This window comes from Lepidochelys olivacea (assembly GCF_965140295.1).
Source record: "Lepidochelys olivacea isolate rLepOli2 genome assembly, chromosome: 9".
NCBI classification, from domain to species: Eukaryota; Metazoa; Chordata; order Testudines; family Cheloniidae; genus Lepidochelys; species Lepidochelys olivacea.
In genome coordinates, this window is record NC_140419.1 from 97102918 (window position 1) to 97123398 (window position 20481).

At 44.4% G+C, this 20481-nt stretch overlaps 1 protein-coding gene across 7 annotated transcripts in view; it reads left to right on the forward strand.

Annotated features, from left to right (window-relative positions):
- Positions 1–20481, forward strand: part of FGF13 (fibroblast growth factor 13) — a 348716-nt gene that overhangs the window by 256932 nt on the left and 71303 nt on the right. For 5 of the 7 annotated variants that reach the window (XM_084639098.1, XM_084639095.1, XM_084639101.1 and 2 more), the window contains 2 exons: positions 10449–10559; positions 18002–18105. In XM_084639098.1, coding sequence (XP_084495224.1) covers positions 10449–10559; positions 18002–18105 — 215 coding nt within the window. Of the gene's footprint in view, positions 1–6573; positions 6620–7017; positions 8253–10448; positions 10560–18001; positions 18106–20481 lie in introns of those variants that run through there. The other 2 variants (XM_084639100.1, XM_084639096.1) reach the window with 2 other exon arrangements.

The window sequence follows — 20481 nt, forward strand, 5'->3', positions numbered from 1 at the left end:
CAGGCCTCGTGCCTGGGAGGAATTGGGTATGGGGTTTTGTCATAGAATAAGGTTTCCCCACCTGGAAAAATTGACAGTGGTTCATAGACTGCTCTTCTAGTTTGGCTCCATGCAGAGATGTAAATGTTTCATGGATAATACTCCATCATTTGCATCTGTGCGTCTGAATGTCATCCTGCTGAGAGGTGACGCTGTAGACTTTCTTTCATGCTCATGTGGGCAGAGAATGGCTACATTGTGCCAGGCTTTGTAACTGTAGTAAAGTGGTCATCAAAAGTTTAACTGGCTTACTCAAAGTATGATGGGTTGGAACCATGCTCCACCCCTCTGTTACTTCCTGCTTAGTTAGTGGGAGTTCCCCCCCCCCCCCGGTTCTGTTTGCTATCTAGTTTAGTAAAGCAGCATGTTCCCAGCCAGTGTATTTCTTATGCACTGAGCAGCCCCTTTACAGAAGTACCGGTCACAAGCTGCCAACTTAATTTAGGTGTGTGGAGACAGGTAGAGTCTGGAGGGTTTATGGATGGAGTTCTTGGAGTATTCACTTGATCGTTAGTATCTGCATTGTGACCTTTCCTTTAGCAGATGCATTGGATGAGTGGCTACACATACAGGTGTTGAATGGCTGATATTTTTGGAAGATGGAATGATTGACAATGGGTGCTTAACAGAGGCAAAATGTTGTCTTTTGCCCCCCTAAAATGCCCTCTTCCAAAAATGTCAGTTCTCTCGCAGTGTGCAACCAGTTGAGATCAGTGGAGCACCTTTCATTACCCTTTGCTGAGCATCGAATGTGCTTGGTAATGGAAAAAGCCCTGTCCCAAAGAGCTTGTACTCTGAAAGACAGGTACGGTTTATCCTCCCAAGTGCTTTACCGTAAAGCAACACTAAAATGCATGTGTGTGGGGCAAAAGAAAATAGCTGTGTGCGCACGTTGGGCTGCATGCTGCAGCCCTACAAGGTTGGGGAATCTGGGGCATTGGGCAAGCTCCTGCTGTTGGGAATAAATGCCAGTAGAATCTTTAATGTCCACACAGAGCACTGAGAACTTCTGCTCTCTCTGAAAGTAGCATGTTAGGCACATGTACCTATCAAAAATTCACTTTAATAAGCAGCCTGGAAGTGCCATCTCTCCAACCAGCACTCCTTCCTCTGACAGCAGTATTTCACTGATACACTGTTTTACACTAGATCACATCTGTAGACATTCCTGTGCCAGAACAGAATACGTGATCAGTGGGGGCAGGAAAGGAAGTCATTCTATTCACTAGCACCCCCAAGACTACAGCTGGCAATCCGGTAAGCTACAAAGACTGTAGATTGTCAGAATTTACAGTATGGTTCATGAGAGCACTGCCCACAGGCACTCGGTATGAATTCAAACTCGGGGGAAAACCATGGCACTGCGGGACCCGCTGCAGCACAAATGCATCAAGGAGATGGAGCATAAAATGAAAGTTTTGCACTTTTCCCCTGGAATTGGGAACAGAGCTCCCATGCATGCCCCTGGTTTGGGGCCATGATAGTTGAGACCTTTTCATGTAGGGGAAAGCCAGCTTGTGCATATTGGTTCAGAGCAAAAGCCTTTGCTTTTCCTCTAGGCAGCCAACCATGGTTTGGAGGGTAGTTGGGCACCATATGCACCAGCCCGGCTCTTGACCAATGCCTTGGAATCTCTAAACACATTTTGATTGAGCACATTTTGATTATCTGAATCCAAAGGCTGGAAATGCTCATTAGCAGAAATCTAATAGGTACTTGCAGAGAGAAGAAAAAAACTTGGGCGAAATCTTTGGCCTATTGAAATCAATGGGATTTTTTGTCATTACACAGAGATTGCCATGTTGGATCAGGCCCAAGATCCATCTAGCCCAGTAGTCTCTCACAGAGGCCAGCCCAAGATGCTCCAGAGGAAGGTGTAAGAAACCCACTGTGGGCAGACATGGAATAATCTGCGCCCCATATAGCTCTCATTCTGATCTATAGTTCTCAGTGATTGGCTTAGGCATTGACTTCAGTGAGGCCAGCATTTCGCCCTTTGATTTTTAACGAGGAGTTGTCACATTTATATGTACAAGACTAAGGCATCTGCCTCAAGAGGTTCTAGCTGCCTTCTCCATTTAGAAGTTACTTGGAATATATCAGGAAAACAGCTTCAGGTAGTCAAAAGAACTAGCGTATTTTATTACTTTTTTTTAGCATGCTTTTCGTGGGAAAATGGAAAGAATGTATTCATCATTCTGGCTGAACAAGTAAATATAAATATATGATATAAATTCATCATAGTCAGTAAGAACTTGAAGCAATCTGCTCAAAAAAGATTTCGCTCAGTGGCAGAGAAATTCATCCTAACTCAGGGCCCCATTGTGGGCACGAAGAAGGCATATTTGTAGAAGGCTTCAGTGACGGAGACGGATCATGAAAAAACGGTTGATGACTGTTGAAATTTTAATCTGAATTAGCGTATTCTGGTTTTGCTCCTCATTTATATGATCTGTCCTGGAACATTTGTGCAACTGAGTTTTTTTTAGGATGAATGCAGATTTTAAACTTGTTTGCGAGAATGCTCATGGAAAGCAAGAGTAAAATTTGCTTTGCACACGCATTTTCAATAGTAACTGGATTATAAGAGTTCTGCTCATCCATTCAGCAGCATGAAATACTATCATGTGACTTCATGACCAATCACACCTAAGCACCACATCTTTCATTCTAAATATCAAGTAGTGAATACCATGCTGTAGAGTAAACACAATTAATGAAAAAATGTTGCAGAATTATAAACACATTTGAGAAAATGATGTTCCACTTCTGGATATTTTGCAAAGGGTAAACAAAGGAAAATTCACAATAAATTATTGGTTGTAAGTACACTCCCTTACTAATAATACCTAACTAGCTGGCTTTACTAGATCTCATCTCATGTATCTGGAGTTAGCTGATGGATGGGTGTGAAGGTGCAACTTATGAATGGCAAGTTTATTTTTGTAAGTTAGTATTTCTCCAGTTAAGAATTTGTCAGTGTTTTAAATGCTTTTTAGATGGCTCCAGTTATTTTGTAGCTTAAGCATCTACAGAAGGTACTCATTTAGCACGAACATATAAATATCACAGGGATAGGTGTCTGATAAAAGCCATCTCGCTAGCTAGCTGGGTACATATGGGGACTGACTGATAGATGGAAGGGAATGCATGGCTATAGATAAGATATACTTTTGCAATTAAACAGGGTCTCAGGCTGTGTGGCATAGCTTTTGCTTCCGTTCAGACACATTATTAATACTAAACTGAGTATCTGAAAATGTTACAAAGGGATTGGCATTTCTGTTAGCAAGACCTTGCTAATGCTATGTTTTGCTGCAACAGAAATTGTTCTCCACTGTGTCCCAAGCTATTTCTACTCAAGGAAACAAATGTGACAGTTGCAAAGTTACTGTGAATTGCATTTTATTGTAGCAGTTAGAATTTAAGAAATGGTGTGGCATTATTCTTTTTATTCCAGGTTGGTGCTGTAGCAAATAACATCTAGCTCCCCTGTCAGGGCATGAAGAGAAGGTAATCCGGCTTCCATGTCAGCACATTGAGAAAGGGCCAGGTATTGCATGAGCTCAATGAGTCTGAAATAAGAGGGAAGGCAAGGCGCGAGAGAGCCCCTTGCCTTCCAAGCGAAACAAATGCTCCGAGCTCAGAGCTCCTGCTTGGACTACAGATGTGTTATGTATGGAGCAGGGGGCAAGGGTTATGGGCCCAAGGAAGCAAAGGAGTTTGACATTGGAGAAGTGTTTTGCCTTTGGAAGCTCTTGGTCTGATGCTCTGGCTTAGGATGACCATAAGTCCAAGTTTTCTGGGAGCCTCCGCCTTTCCAGGGCATGTCCTGGGCTTCCTGTTGGGTTTATTAAAACTGGGTCAGTTCCTGGTTTTTGTTCAGCCCTAGACACTGGGGCTCTTGATGTAAAGGGGGCACTCACCCCTTGAGTATCTCCTAGTGGCTGGGTGTGGTACTGCAGACCTTTTCTAACCCCTGGCACCCCTGCAGGTTGCCAGCTGACTTTGGCAGGTCTTCAGAGGCTTGGTCCTCCAACTAAGTCACAAAGTCCAAATGAACCGTTTCAGGGTAGTGAAGAGTCCAACAAATAATCAATCTTTTCCCCCTTGCTAGGGTCTTCAGGCCCAGGTCAGGACCCTTTAAATTCAGCCCTTTTGTTCAGGCTCACAAATAAGGTCTTCTTGGGGCTTATGCTCCTTTACCTGTGGCCAGGAGAGGACGCTGGGGCCTCCCACTACTCCAGGCTCCAGCCCAAGGATCCTATAAAAAGCAGCCACATACTGCTCAATTTCAATTTGTTGCTGCTGCTTCCCTGGGCCTCTGTCTGCCTGGCCCTTTTTTGCTTCACCCTTATTTCAGGGTTAAGGTTCTCAGGTCCTCTCTCTCCCTGCAAACCCAGCAAAGCAAAACACAACCAGAAACAAACTCTGGTTATCCCTTGAGCTCCTGTGGCCAAAGGGAGCCCCTTTCCTTGCCCCTTGTGACGGGGTGACGACTCACCGCTGTGGAGCCTCCTGCTGGTTGTCCAGGGAATTAGCTCTTTTCAGCCAGGAGCGCCCTCTACCGGTCGGTGTCTCGCCTGCCGCTGGCCCAATGCCCCTCCGGGACCACGGTGCCCTTCTAGATTAGGGTTCTGCCCCCTGGCAGTACCCCCCCAGTCTGGGTCTCCCCTCCCAGGGGAACCCCCAACCTCCTATCCCTCCCTTGCCTCAGTGGCTACTGTCAGTCATCATCTAGACCCCGCTCCCTGGGGCAGACTGCAGTCTGTACCACTCATCATCGGCAAGGGGGGTTGGACCAGCTGCCTCTGTCTAGGTCTGGGCTGCTCCTCTGCAGCCTTAGTACCCTTTTGTGGGCCTTTACCTTGGCCTGCAGCCTGGGGCTCTGCTAGCTGGAGCTCCCCAGCTCCCTCTGCCCTTCCTCAGCACTGCTCTGCCCTAGGTACCCTCCTCAGCTTCCCAGGCAGCTAGGTCCTCCTATCTCCAGGTAGCTAGAGAGAGTGTCTGTCTCAGCTCCTGGCTAATAGCCTTCTTATGGGGCCAGCTGTGGCCTGATTGGGGCGTGGCCCCACTTGTGGCTACTTCCCCCAATCAGCCCAGCTTTCCTCCGGCTACAGCCCTCTCTTAGGGCTGTTTTAAGCCCTTCAAGGCATGGTGGGGTGACCACCCTGCCACACTCCTCTGGTCCCAGCCAGGGACTGGCGGGGTAAGGCCCCGTAGCTCCTTTTATCTGACCTGCTAGGCCCTGGCTGGGTGCTTCTGTGAGGCCTCTCTAGGTGGCCCTGGACGAGCCACCTTCACTGCTCCTTTTGTGTCACTTGGCGGCCTCTTGGGGTGGGGTGTAGTAGGCCCCCAGGGCCTCCTGTAGGAAGCCACAAAGGCCAGGTCACCCCATCACACGTGCCTTTTGCTGGGCTGACCTGAGCTGGAGGTGGTGCTGCTTTGCAAATCCTAAGCCAAGTCGTGCAGCAGCAAAAGAAATATCTGCTCCCCTGGCCCCTGTTCCCCTATCTCTTTAGGGCAGTTACAGATTCATAGATTTTGAGACCAGAAGGGATCCTCTGGTCTGGCCTCCTGCCTACCACAGGCCATCGAATCCCATCCAGTATTTTCTGCATCAAGCCTGTAACTTCTGGCTGAGCTGCAGCATACCTTTTGCAAAGACAAACAACCAGTCTCAGTTTAGAGACTCTCCAGTGGTGGAAAATCCACGATGACCCAAATAAGTTGTCCCAGTGCTTAATCAGCCTCCATGTCTCAAACTGTGCCTTATTTCCACTTTGAATTTGACTTCCTTCAGCTCCAAGCCATTGGCTCTTGGTCTACGGGAGGAAGTGACTTGACCAAGGTTGCACAAAAATCAGTGGCAGAATTGCACAAAGATCCCAGGTCGACCTGCCTCATTCACTGGCCCACAGGACTTTCCTTCCTGCTGCTGTGACTCAGATATAAATGGAGGCTGCTGTGGCCACAGTGAAGAGCATTAACTACGATAGGACCAGAGCTCCTGGGACAAGGCTCTGCTGCTCATCCTCTGCCTGATTGCAACAGACAGACTCCTACAGCCTCCACCCGCACTGGACCAGCAGCTCCTCCTTTCTGCCCCAACAAACCAGCAACCCTTCTCCTTCCCTCACAACCTGCCTGAACTTCTACTTCCCCAGCACCTCCTTCCTTTCTCCCCACTTCCATGGGGCCCTGCTTCTTCCTTCCCCCACCTTTCCTCCAAACGGGCAACCCCACTCTTGCCTTCTCCAGCCCTCCCAATCTAGCAGCCTCCCCCCTTAATCCTCAAACCAACAACCCAGCCTCCCCCACGCCTACCAGGGACCTTTCTGTCCATCAAGGAAGAGATGGGGAGGGATGAGCTGGCCTAGGAGCAAGGATCAGGGCTTGAGCTGGCCTAGGAGCAAGGATCAGGGCTTGAGCTGGCCTAGGAGCAAGGACCAGGACGTGGGGTGAGAGAGGGGAAAATGAGAGAGAGAGAGAGAAAGAACAAGCCTGGAAAACTCTCCTCCTCCACAAGGGTTTTCCCAGTCTCCGGGAATGGCCAGGAATAAGGTAGAGCTCGAAGCAGGTATGGTGTGAAATAATGCAAAAGGAGAGGGAGTTGAAAGGCAGGGAGAAAACAATCAAGAGAGTCACAGGGGTACATGGGGCTTTCCTGGATCCCGATTTCCATTGGGAAAGGTTGAGAAGGGGGGAGGGTTTGGCTGGAGCCGCGTTGGCCCCCTTTCCTCTCCCCCCCCCCAGCTTTTAAAACCTACCCCACTGGACTCCCTACCCTCCCCCAAATCCTGCCCCACATGCCCCTGAGAGACCAATCCCGCCCCCTTTCTTTGCCCCGGTGCCCACGCCAGGCGTCCTGGTGATGGATATGTCTGGTCACCCTGGCCGAGCTGCTGGAGAATTACTCATCCCAGTCACGTTTGTTTGGGTGTCTGACTCGCCCCGGGAGGCGGCTCTAGTCCTAGAGCAGGTGCTCTCTATGCAGCCCTTCGGGACCTGAGATGCTTCAGAGGATCCAGCCTCCTGCCTAACCGCTCCATGGGTTCCTGCTCTCTGAACCTCTCCACACGAAGAGGCGCTGGGGCAGATCTCCTGGGTTGCTGCCTTCACTGAGGAAGGGGGAGGGGAGGTGGTAAGGGGAGCGCTGCATCGTCGGATTTCTATATCCAGCGCACAGCTCCTGGTGTGTGTGTGCGCGAGAGAGGAAGGGAGTGCGTTTGCTGCCTGAAGGCTGGTGCTGCTGGCAACCAGGCATCGGGGAGCCCTTTTGCTGGTTGCTGAATGGTTACAAGCGTTGCAATGCAAAATACAAAAGCATCGCTGGAGGAGAGGCTGCATTTGAAGCTCCACTGGTAAAATCTTAGGGAGGGGGCTTTCCAAGGAATTCAGAACCAGCCAGCCAGGGCTCCAGGCAGTGGAGTGCCTTCCTCCCTGCTCGCTTCACATTCCTTCTCCGGGAAGGGAGGGAAAAGAATCCAGAAAACCCTGCCACAGACCGACTCTGCCAGAGCCTAACAGGTGCTTGCTGGGATTTGACTGGGGAGGAGAAGGCGGGAGAAAAGTTGACTGGAAAAATCAAGCTGGGCAAAGGTGCATGGATCTTGTGCCAAGTGGAGGTCCCAGGTCTGCCTGAGAACAGCGCGTCTGGAGAAGCACCGAGGGATGTCTTGTCAGTGACCTGCTTGATCTCCCGAGGAACGCTGAGCCCTGCCTGCAAACTTTGCCCTGCCAGAAGTTGCGAGGGAGAAAAGCCCAGGAACAAAGCGGCTCTCCTCTGCTGACCAAACCACTTGAGCTCAACTGTTGCATCCTGGTTTGGTCTGGTGGAAGCATCCCCACCTGTGCCTCCTCTGCTCCAAAGCTCGTGCCGCGGCATCCGCCGAAGGTATTAGCGGTGGGATCCAGTGCCCCAGATTTTGGGGGCTGGAAGAGCAGCATGCTGGCGGCTGCACCTGCAGCCAGCGCCCAGAGCCCCTGTGTCTGACCCCCAGGTGGCGTCGGAGCGGTGGCGGCCATGGCTGCAGCAATCGCCAGCTCCCTGATCCGCCAGAAGAGACAAGCCAGGGAGCGGGAGAAATCCAACGCTTGCAAGTGTGTCAACAGCCCCAGCAAGAGCAAGGGCAGCTGCGAGAAGAACAAGCTGAATGTGTTCTCCAGGGTCAAACTCTTCAGCTCCAAGAAAAGACGGAGAAGGCGACCAGGTTGGCAAGGGTTACCTGCTTGGTTTTGTTCTGTTTAACACAAGCCCTAATGTGCATCATGCCTGGGGAGGGGGACTGGTGAAATTAACTCTCAGGTATTGTAATTGCCAATAGACATGGGGACACAGACACACAGAGCTGGTTTCTCACTCCACACTTTCTTATCACTAATTTGTCTGACACACACCATTGATTTCTCTTCTTTCTCACATGCACACTCATGTGTACCCATGGATCAGTCATGTATTCATCTCTCTCTCTCTCACACACACACACAGAGCCCTACCTCTCCTTCAATCATGTGTTCATCTGTCTACATGTTCAGGAATCTGTTTTCCCTCCTTCAGGTCTCTAGAATTTTTGTGCCTTGTGCTATTATTTGCTAATTATATGAGAACAGGCTATTTACGTCAGCCAGCAGTTTCTAGACCTTTATAACCTTTCATCCCCTTGCGCCTTTCTAGGAATATCTTATATAAATCATTACACCCACAATTCTGTATGTAACAGAGGTGAAAAAGATCAGGTATGAAGAATTAGTCTTCTGATCCAGTGCATTTTGTACACAGGAAGAGCAGAAGCCCTTCAACAATGTTGCTAGTAATTTGCTTTTCCAAAATCTAGCTGCCTGTAGCTACTGAACTTGCTTGCATTTTTCATGTAGCCAAATAATAGGGTGGCTAGTTGAAAAAGGGAGCCTACATTTGCTAAGAGCTTTTTGAACATTGTTAATGCAAGAAAATAGAGTGACCTTAGTTTCATATTAAATGAGAGGGTGTATATAAATTATGCATCCCTCAGTACACTTATTAAAGGTTGCTAATAGGAAGTAATATACTTATGCAAATCATTATAAGGCTTTGCTTCAAATCCTATCCAAAATATGTATAACGGAATATCTACCCTGATTTCTTTCCTTTAAAGACCAGGAAGTCTTGCCCAGATGTGGGAACTTTTTGGGTTGAAAATGGCAATTCATATTTTCATATTGTGTTTATCTGTGAATCAGCTAAGGTTTTGGAGCAGACTGCTAGAAAGGCTTCACAGTCTGATGAAAATAACTGTGTGACAATTACCACAATGCAGATTCATTGGGATTCAGTGGAAGTAGACCTATTTTATTGCAATTCCTCTTGATGCATTGCCGAGATATTTTCTTTAAATGTACAGACTTCTTAGCAAATCCTGTTGCTATTTACTTCAAAGTTCAGAATGATCTAATGTTGGTTTGGCTATTTCATTTTCGAACATTGAACATGAAGATGATTATAAAGCAGATTTATATCAAAACTGTTTTTTCTTTTTCTTTTTTCCCCCCGAGTCTGTGAAATAGCATCTTTTATGGTAATATTCCCATTACAATTCAACATATTGCTGAGTTTAAAGCGGTTTCCTTCTTCTGTTTACCTCTGTTCATTGACTAGTTTATCCCTTCTGATTCTGCATGTTCTTTGGATCAGCAAAGAACGGTGGATTGTTTATTGGAATTGCAGCAGTTCTTATGGTAAACCTTAGCTGCTGTATATTTAGGCTTTTGATTTGGTATACAGTTTTCATTCTTATTACCATTGTTGGGAACACTGGGGCATGGCCACTAGGTAACTCGAGGGGATGGAAGACCACGAGTGTCGATGAAGCCCCCTCGCACTAGGCCCCGGTGTCCTTGGGCCCCCCCCTCCTGCCTGGAGGCACTCGCAGCAGCTCTGCGTTGTGATTATTGGGTGCAGCACACCGGGTAACGAACCAACTCAAGCTGTTGTTCAGCCTCTCGGCACTGGGTGCCGGCAACACCATTATCTTACCTTATATTAGCAGTTCTCTCTTTCCCTCTTTTTGAGAATTCACACCTTGTTAAAAGCCAGAATACACTCTTTGTCAGCACATTTCTAATCTTAAATGAGATAGGGCACACTCCCTAAATCAAATGACACGCTGTTGGAATTTGTATTCAATGGAAGCAGATTTAAATGTGTTATATACATTCCAATAGAGAGTGGCATTTCATCATTTGGCAATTGATTTTTACAGTCACTAATTTGATCTTTGCCTAAACGGGAACAGATATAAAGCTGCTAATCCTGGTGTTTTTTCATATTCCATCTCTGAAATCAAAAGTGAAGATTTGTTTTGAAGCCTGACAACATGCAACGGCACATCCAGATTTCATAAATTAACCTCATTGTTGTTTTCTTACAGAGCCACAGCTTAAAGGAATAGTAACAAAACTATATAGCAGGCAAGGCTACCACTTGCAGTTGCAAACAGATGGAACAATTGATGGGACAAAAGAGGAGGACAGTAGTTATAGTAAGTGGCATCCGAATGCATCAGATAACCTCGTGTGTTTGTGAATTATGGGGTATTGTTCTTTTCCATCTCAATCTGTTTGAAAATGAGTGCTCTGGGATGTCTGACTGAGGGAAACATTAACACTGCGCACATACTTGCCATTGAGTCTGAAGGAAATACATTACAAAAACACTGAAAACAAATATACTTGAGGAGGTAATGGTGATACATCCGAAAAACAATCCGAATGTTATCTCCATGGTAATCTAGAGAAGTTCGTCGCTGTCCTTTGGATTTTATTAGATTTTTTTTCAACAGAAAAAAAATTTGCTCGCCTACGCAGCGTGCCTGAAATAGACTAACATTATCTCTAGTCTTAAGCAGGGGTCTCACTCCAAGAGAGCTGAGTTATTTCACATAATGAGACTTCATCATCATTTTAAAGTTCACATTCCTTGTCTCCCCGTCCCTGGTGCTGATAATTCTGAGCCCAATTATGATTTCAGTAATGAAACAATTTTCCTTGGGCTTTTCTGTGAAACAGTTTTGAGGAGGTTTTTTAAGCCAGGAGACCAATGGAAAAGAGCAAACGAGGACTAAAAACAGTGATGTTGATACAAGTACCAAAAAAAAAAAAAATTCACACAATTGTTTTGTTTAGTTTAAACTAATTTTTTGTCTTGAAAAGAGTTGGAATGAACCAAGAGGGTGTTTCAGTGATAGCTAACGTGTATAATTTTGTTGAGATTGTAAACTGGAAACCAAAATGCAGTCTTCCTTTTCCACAAAGCAAATATCTTTTCAATTTATTTTATTTTCATTAAGCTCTCAAATGTCAAAGGAGGGAGGTCGGGTAAGAACAGAAATCCAGTAGTTTTATGACATTTCATTGATCATGTCACATTTCACCCGGATCCATGTAGGTTTCTACCCTTCTCTCTCTTTAACATTCATTGCTTTGCAGTGTTATTTTTCACTGATATGACAGAACCAATGAGGTTGCCATGGATCTGTCATGTGCAGTCATTACAGGTGCTGAGAGCAATGCACGCTGCAGGCCAGGTAAACCAAGGCCATCTTAGGTCTACGGTTCTGAGCTGCTTTCAAATCTGAATCCCATGCAACAGAGTTGGTGATACCCCTTTAGGATGCAGCCAATCATCCCAGCTCTCTCAAGCGAGATTGGGAATCCTCGAAATCTAGTTTAAACCTTCAACAAACACCTCATGGAAGATGTGTAGTCAGGTTGCTTAATGCACTCCTGGAAGGCACTCCGATACGATGGTGATCAGCATGATACAAGAACCCATGTGGAACAGAATAAAAGATGATCATTGTGCATCATAAAATGCTGCTGTTCTTTAAAACAATTGCTGGTGTTTTGGCATTACAAGTTAAAAGAAATAACATAGATTTGTTCAGAATGTTGGCAGAACGCTGCACTTGGTCTATTTTTAAATAAACGAGTTAAGAAGCTAACAGGCAAATGTAATAATTTCAGTTGTGTTATAAACTTTTAATGTAACATACTGAGTCCCCTGAATTGCAGATTATTTCTCTTGGGGGCAGTTCCACCCAAATACTTTATTTTGACTTATTTTAATGGAGTTCTGACATTCTAGGCAAGAGAGCCATGAGGGGACTTCTTACAGTCACACAGATGTGTCTGTTTCCAACATATTTGTGTTTGCATTATGCATTTAAACTTACCACATTGAGAGAGAGTACCAGGCTACGTGTAAATCATGTACGCTTCTTGGAGCTGAAAACCAGCCTTCATAAATAATGAATGTTCTCCGCAAAGGAGGATGTGATGGGTATATCCTAGAAATGGATCCAACTGGCCTGCACTTTCCCAACATGGAAGATATTTATCATGGAAAAGCATTTTACTTTCACCGATTGGAAGTGAATGTAGAGAACTGTAGAAAACCTATGGCATGTAATAATAATACCTCCTTTCCTCAGTAGATCTCAAAGTACTTTACAGTCTCCCCATTTTACAGATGGAGAAACTGAGTCATAGAGTGGTGACATGACTTGTATGAGGTCAGCCAGAAGCCCAGTGGTGGAGCCAGGAATAGAACCCTGCTCTCCTGGTCCAGTGCTCTACCCTCTAAGCCACACTGCCTATTTACCTTGGTCCTGAACCTGCTGTAATGACAAAGTTCCTATTAGCATCAGCAGGGCAGGATTAAACCCTTATACACTATTGGCCTGATCCTGCACATGTCACTCACATGAATAAGGCTTTGGAGAATCTGGCGCTAAAGAATTACTATTTCCTTTCTTCGACGAAGATGTACCTTATTTGGCTATACATCCCTGCTGGGCAAGCCCCTGAATTAAAAGTCCACGCAGCAGTGGCTGGGTTCCAACCTGTTGCTCTGACTGCAGTAAAATTCTGATCCCCACCCTCTTTCTTTCCCCGTTATTGTAGTTCCCACTTGCAGATCTGCTGAGTCTTACTCATTTGCAGGAAGTCTCCTTCATTTCGCATTAATTTTAAGGCTGTTTTGATTACTCTTCCTTGTATGGAGGAGTATTTGGCTGTGCCTTGCAGTGAGACATTGAAAATCCCATTTGTAGTAATTAAAAAAAAAATTCTTCTGCATTCAAATCATTCCAACATGGGACAGCCCTTCGTTTTTTGCCGACAGCTGTTATAAGTCTGTAGCCAGGAGCCCACGCGCTCTGTCGCACAGTGGAACAAAATTCTGAAGCAAGCACCCCCCAAGTCAGTGTTAATGATCATTTATTCTATCTCCATGAAATACCCTTCATTCCCGTTGCCCCTTACCCCCCCGCCATGCCCCCCGCCAGCACCCAGACATGAACACTGCTGGTGCTCAGAGTTGAAAATACTCATTCATGTAAAATTAACCCATGATGAAGTTAGAGGATGGGTTTTGTCCTATACTCTCCAGGTGGTCCACTCCATTTGTTGGGCCTTGTCTCCCATAAAGCATCCAGGCAGCCCAGCTCAAAATCTCCGTCCACTGTTTCTGCTGGGGAAGTGGAGATCATGGATTCAGCTACAGCAACTTATCTCGCAAGCTCCCTGGGCCTTGACTGCTGCAGCCTAGATGGCCACTCTACATTTCCAGCTCCCCCATTCCCTGGATTCCAGTTCTAGCTATCCTCTGCTGCCTGACTTCATAGATTACTAGATGAAATAGGCACTGAGATCCAGTTTGACTCCTTGTGTGGAAAGCTGGGCAGCAACTGGCAGCTGCAGGTAGGTTACAGTAGAGCAGGAAGCCCAAAAACAAAATGCCACGTGCTCAGATGCAAAGAACGGCGAATTCTGCACCCCCAGAACCTCAGCATACACAGTGTCCTGAGTGCGATGAATGGGACAGTTTGCACCTCTCAGGGCTAATCTTCCAGGCTCTCTGCAGGCTCAGAAGATGATATTCCATCAATTTTCACTTGGTTCACATTTTCACGATCATATCCACAGCCATAAAGGCTAGAAACGTATATAATTTTAAAAGAAATCTGAGATTTCAGAGCACAATTCTATGGTAAATGATGGATCGTAGAATACACAGGGCCTTGTCTTTAGCCAGTGAGAGAGTCTTCACAGTTTGGGGAAGAATTTCTGGGGACAGGAGTTTTCCTGGCTTTAATTTTGCCTCATGAAACTGGGGGTTGTTTGGGTGTAAATCAAGGCAGAATTTGTTCCCTAATCTAGGTATGGGGAGAGATTTGACGGCTTATCAGATAGATACAAAGGAAAACATCTTCTTCGGAAAGTGGACATGTTTGTGTGTTTCAGCCTAGGATGGCCTATAATTATCAATAATTTACACAGTCAGGCATACGGTTGCAGCCTAGTGCCTTCTCAATGTTACAGCTATTGTTTAGTGTCAGTTTATATTGAACAGCGGCCCCAGCAAATATCCTGTCTCCCTTAGGCATTACCTAGTTTTTTCGTTCTATCAGGTAGTATGTCCTATCCTACGCAGTGTAAACTCGCATGGAAATTCTAGTAGTGACATTTGGCATTATCTTGGGCTAACACAAACTGACAATAACAGAGCGTAATGGAAAAGAATTAATTCTGGGTTGGCTTTTTGAGGCTTTTCCCATAATGCCTGTGCAGCTAAGGGAGTACTGTAGTTTGTTACCGTGTGCGAATAATGTCTCCGGCACAGTATCTGTGGCATCATGAGTGTACATTTGAATAACAGAGAGTTTCCATGGTTCTATCGATTGGTGTTAAATATACAAGAGACTCTTGCACATCTTTCCATGCATTCATGCTGATTACTCACCGGGGTATGTAAACGAGATGTACAGTCTGCAAGGGCTTCATCGGAAGGGAAGGCCAATTTCAGGAGTAAATTATGTATAACATGGGAGTCAGGATAATGTGCTGACCTACTAGTTCACACAGCATACCCCAAGGAGGGGCAGCTGGCGGCCAAGTTGCTCCTCTTGCCTCATGAGAGCCAATGTGCGTGCTGCCAGGGCATGCCAGTTTCTGGTGAGCATGTATGCTCTGTGACTCAGTGAAGCAGCAGACTGTGCCTTAGAGTGAGGCGCCCAAACCCGCCCTGCGATGGCAGGCTTCCTCTGGCAAAATACACACAGCATGGCACTCAGCCCTCTCTCCCTTTGGCAAGCACAGCAGGATGACTTACTCTGAAAACCATCCCTCGCTTTTTAAATCTGGGAACTAGCTCATCCTAGGCAGGTTTGTCCCGCACCAGAAGAAATGTCCTTAGCAGATCCATTGACAGGCTCCTACCAGCATTTACCATGGAGACTGTACACACAGCTTCCTGGTGAAAATCCCGACTCAGACTGCAGGCTGACGGCAGTAGGAAGAACAGCGCCAGTGGAAGAGCGAGTTTCAAAATGGGGTTTGTCCCATTTTGATTGGCAGAGCAGAAGTGAGGAGAGATACTGGAGAAGGAGAACCACTGGCTCTTCAGCTCTTCTCTTTGAGTTTCAGCCACGACTATCTAAACTTCCTGTGTCCCAGCAGCACCAGCTGACCGCTGTACGGTTGTGTGGACACGCTCTGCCAGCAAAACATACAGTAACATTGCGGTTTGCACTTACCAAAACACCTTCGTAAGATGTTCGCCAAATGCTTTAGGGACTTGAAAGCCTAAACCAGCAATACTCAGACTGACGATCCCAAGCTACAAGTGGATCTTTAATGGGTCTTCTGCAGCTCGTTGCAGCAGATGATATTAAAACACTGTGTGATTTAATTATTAACCCATCTAAGTTATTAACCAATCAGGATGCTTTTACCGTGTTATCTACCAATTGTAGTTGATAAAATACTCGGTCAGTCATTTTGCGGTGAGAATTATTTTTATATATAAATAATTCTCACCGCAAAATGACTGACCGAGTATTTTATCAACTACAATTGGTAGATAACACAGCAAAAGCATCCTGATTGGTTAATAATTAAATTACACAGTGTGTATATATATATATATATATATATATATATATATATATATATATATATATATATATATATATATATATATATATATATAAAAAAACCAAAGTATTTCCTGTCATACTCTTTCTATGTGAATAGATCCTACTACGGTACATGGAGCAATGAACTCACACTATTCTGGCTCTTTTGGGTTATGTTGATCGCTAATTTGGCTCCAGGACTACCGAGATCTGAGTATCACTGGCCTAAACTATGCTGCCTCTACTTGAATAAGAATTGGGGGTCTCCAATGTGGTGAGGTCTTCTGAAAATCTGGCTGCAAGTCAGGAATCTTCACAACTCCCTTATAAAGTGACTATTGCAGCTATGCAGGAAACGATTTCTGTTTTTTTTCCCTACAAACAAATTTTTAAAATGCCAGTGAAAATTTGTGCTGCTTTGTGGAGGCCTAAAACTAAAAGCTTTGTGTTTGCTGAAAACGAAAAGGTTTCTTAAAAAGTGAAAAAAAAAATTCTGAAAATCCAAATATTTTTGTCGAAAAAGAATTTGGTCATTAAAAATTGTGTTTTTGACAGAAATCCCATTTTTCTGTGAAAAATCTTTTCATCCTAAAAAGTTCCACTCGCACCAGTATTTATGCACAATGTACAGATCGGGAAAGCAAGGCATGGAACTCTTAAATTAATGTTTCAAGGTCAAACAGAGAGCCCGTGACAAAGGCAGGAAGAGAACCGAAAAGTCTTGGGACCAGATTCTCACTGGTATAAATGGGAGACATTCATTTAAAATCAATGGTGCTCTGCCCATTTACACCAGTAAAGAATTTGGCCTTTGGTTTCCAGTCCCTTTTTTAAATCCAAAACACTCTCTCCTTTAAGGACATTTTAAAACTTGCTCTTTTCCCCAAGTTTTATTGATGCACTGCCAGAATTTACAGTCTGTATTAAACACTGGTAGGCTGCAAATTTTCTTGTAACTAAACGTGTCCATTTGGGGGTTGTCAGGCTGAAAGGGAATTTAAAACTGGTCATATTTTTTTGCTTATACCTTTGTAAATAAATCAATAATTTATTTCAAATTGGTGGTTTGGTTTTAAATTACCCTCGGACAACGATCATAAATACCAAAATTCAGCCTGGAGCAGATTGGAGTTTTACAGCCATGTGTTTATTTATTGTAAATAAAATTCAATATGGCATTCTGTAGTTCTAACCCTGCATTTATGCCACAGTCTAAAGGAGACTCTATAGATTATGGTATCAGCTCCTGTTGTTTTTCATAACCCTTCTTTACGCCATTTCTTTTTAATCCTACAGCGGGAATTGACGATACAAAATACTTGGTTCAAACAGTGGTAAAATTCCTCTGCCAAACAACAATAGCAAAAATTTGAGCCAAGGCTGAGCTCTGCTTATTTCTTTAATTTGCCAGTCTACGTACCAACTTCAACGTTATTAAAATATAGGCATCTCTGCCTGTAAATATTGAAAATATTATTGATTATTCTGAGGAGAAATGCTAGCAGAGAATTAAAAGCAGTTTAATTTTGAAAGTACAATGTTTAGGCCTGATCCTGCAGAACACTTTTATTACCAAGGGCCGCGTTACAGTTGTGAGGAGAGCAATTGAGGGCAATATGTTGTTCAGTTACTGAAGCTAATGGAATGACTACTATCATGGGAAGCTGTGTGGCCTAGTGGATAGAGCACTGTCTTGACACTCAGGGGATCTTCAGTTCTATTCATAGGCTGTGTCTCTGGCCTTCTAGGTGACCTTGAGCAGGTCACGTCACCGCTCAGTGCCTCAGTTTCTCCATCTGCAAAATGGGGATAACGATACTGATTTCCTTTGTAATGTGCTTTGAGATCAGCTGCTGGCAAGCACTAGATAAGAGCTAAGTATTAGAATTAAGTGTTTGCAGGACCAGAGCCACTGTGAATAGTTATAATGATTATACATTACTCATCTATCTCAGATAATTATTTGAAAAGATTAACTTTGCTATTTGTGTCCGTTTCTCTCCTAGCTTTGTTTAACCTCATACCCGTGGGCTTACGAGTGGTGGCTATTCAAGGGGTTCAAACGAAATTGTATTTGGCAATGAACAGTGAAGGATACCTATACACATCCGTAAGTAACCACTTCCATATTTTTTCTGATTTGAAGTTCAGTGACCCTGATTCTAATCCGTATCAACGGGAACATTCGCGTGATTTGAAATGTAATATGCAGGTGATGTCTTGGATTTAGTGCATTACACATTTCTGCAATGAATGCAAAGCAGTGTATGGAATAAAATCTCTGTGTCTTTTATAAGAAAAAAGTGACCACCCCACCCTCACCCCCCCACATTGTAAGAAAATACAGCTGTGGAGATCACTTTAAACTATTGCTTTGTGCGTGTGAGAAAACCAAACATTTCCTTTATGTTTGCTGAGAGATGTCACTTTACCCCTTGTCTGATGTACGGTGAGAGTCTGAACAAGTCCTTTAAGGGTGGACATCACGACTAGAGACAGGCCTGAAACATATTGGTGGTCCTAATGGCTCATGCCATTGTGAAATTATTTCATGTCAGTATTGTATTCTCCGATCGGTTGTTACACCAATGACCCCATCTGTTAGATTATTGGAAGCAATATTTTCTTATATTTGAATCCCAAGTGGGCCACTCCTTCTTGCTGGTAGTATTATTATGCCATAAATGCACGTTTTAAAATACAAAGTCATAGATGTGTAACAGCCATTTAACACTGCTGTACTTTTCCACTGAGAATTTCCACACTCGTTCTTAATGTGTCTGCTTTCATTTCTGATTTTTATTTTAAATGCTTGGCACTTTCTTTTCTTGAAAGAAAAGAAAAGGGTTTAATCATGTCCCCATCCATATAGTCCTAGAGTGGATGGGAGGAATTCAGGGGTCTCCTTGCTTGACCTGGAAAAAGGCTGCCCAGAATTGCAGTTCCTGCATATTACTTTAAGTGGTTTTCTACTCCCCAGTTGTTTTCAGTGTTCCCTTCAGCAAGGGACAGACAGACTGACTACATGGGAAGCTGTGAAAATGACTCTATACTTTGGGCCAGGTTCTCAGCGGGTGAAAAAGGGCACAGCTCAACTGAGTTCGAGAGACCTGCTCTGATTTATACCAGCTGAGGACCTGCCTCAAAGCACTGTTGAATTCCCAAAGCAAACAGATTGGGGGGAAAATAGAAGTCCATGTTTTCTGTTCCCTACTTTCTTCTCATTATAGTTACTTGTAACTGTATAGATACACCGTGTTTAGAGGGAAATGACATTAGCGTTCATGGTGTCATTTAATATTGAAAGAGAAGATGATGGCCTAGGCCATGATCATCTCTTTCTAGCTCTACTGGGACTGAAACAACCTCAGACAGGCGCTCACAACTTGCAGAAATATGCTTTAAACTGTATTGCCCAGGTTTACAGACTGGTTTGGAAAGCAATAGTCCATAGACTAAACAAACAGCCTGTTAACTTGCTCTACCAGTTCATCATACCTGGCACTGCCCTCTGTGGAGAATTGTTAGTAATAATTTATTCAGCATGCTTGGCACTGTATAGTACCTTTCAGCTGCAATGTACAAAGCACTTTACAAACATTGGGCCTAATCCAAAGCCCATTAAATGGAAGTCAATGGAAAGACTACCATTTACTTCAATGGGTGTTGGATCAGGCCAATTAATTTTTACCCCACTGAGAGGTAGGTAAACATCATAAATGTTTTATAAAGGGATAAAGTAAGACCCAGCAAGGTAAAGTGCTTTTCCCAAGGTCACACAGGGGCACTCTGACATTTGGGTATAGAAACTAGGAGTCCTGAGTCTCCGAGGACAATACCTTGCACTAACCACTATCAAAACTGACTCAAACTTTGGTTTCTTTTCAGCTGTTGGCTGAAATTCTCTTCATGTTGTATTTCAATTCTGTGTGGTGTATTCTGTACTGATGAGTTCTGTGGCAATCAAGCTGACCTGGTTTTCTCTGAATATCTTGCATTTCAAGAAAATATTTTTCTACCATTAACCAGTTATTGTCAGGGTTAATGAGAAGTTTATTTCTTGTTCCAGTTTGATGGTTTGTTTAGCTCCATCTCTGGTCTGTTACGTAGCAGTTACTGGGTCTAGCTTTCAGTCTGATGTGGTTTTAGGACTATGATCTCTAATTGACACAGGAGAATTGTTTCCTTCTGAGCCACTGATTTGAAATCATGACTGAGGTGGATTTGCGCCATGAGGAAATCTACCGTGTATGATAAGTCTGGAGATAGCAGATATCCATGGTTGAGTGTCAGACTTTTCAAGATCGTTTGTCACGTCTGTAAGTTACAGCAAAAAAGACGCCTCTAATGTAATTATAAAAGCTCCTCAGGGACAAGAGATTGACTCAGCTGAGAAGAATGATAGTTGGTTAAAATATATAGAGAGAAGCACGCACACATGCTATAGGCAGGCTAGTGAGACTGAAAATGATAAATACAAAAGGAA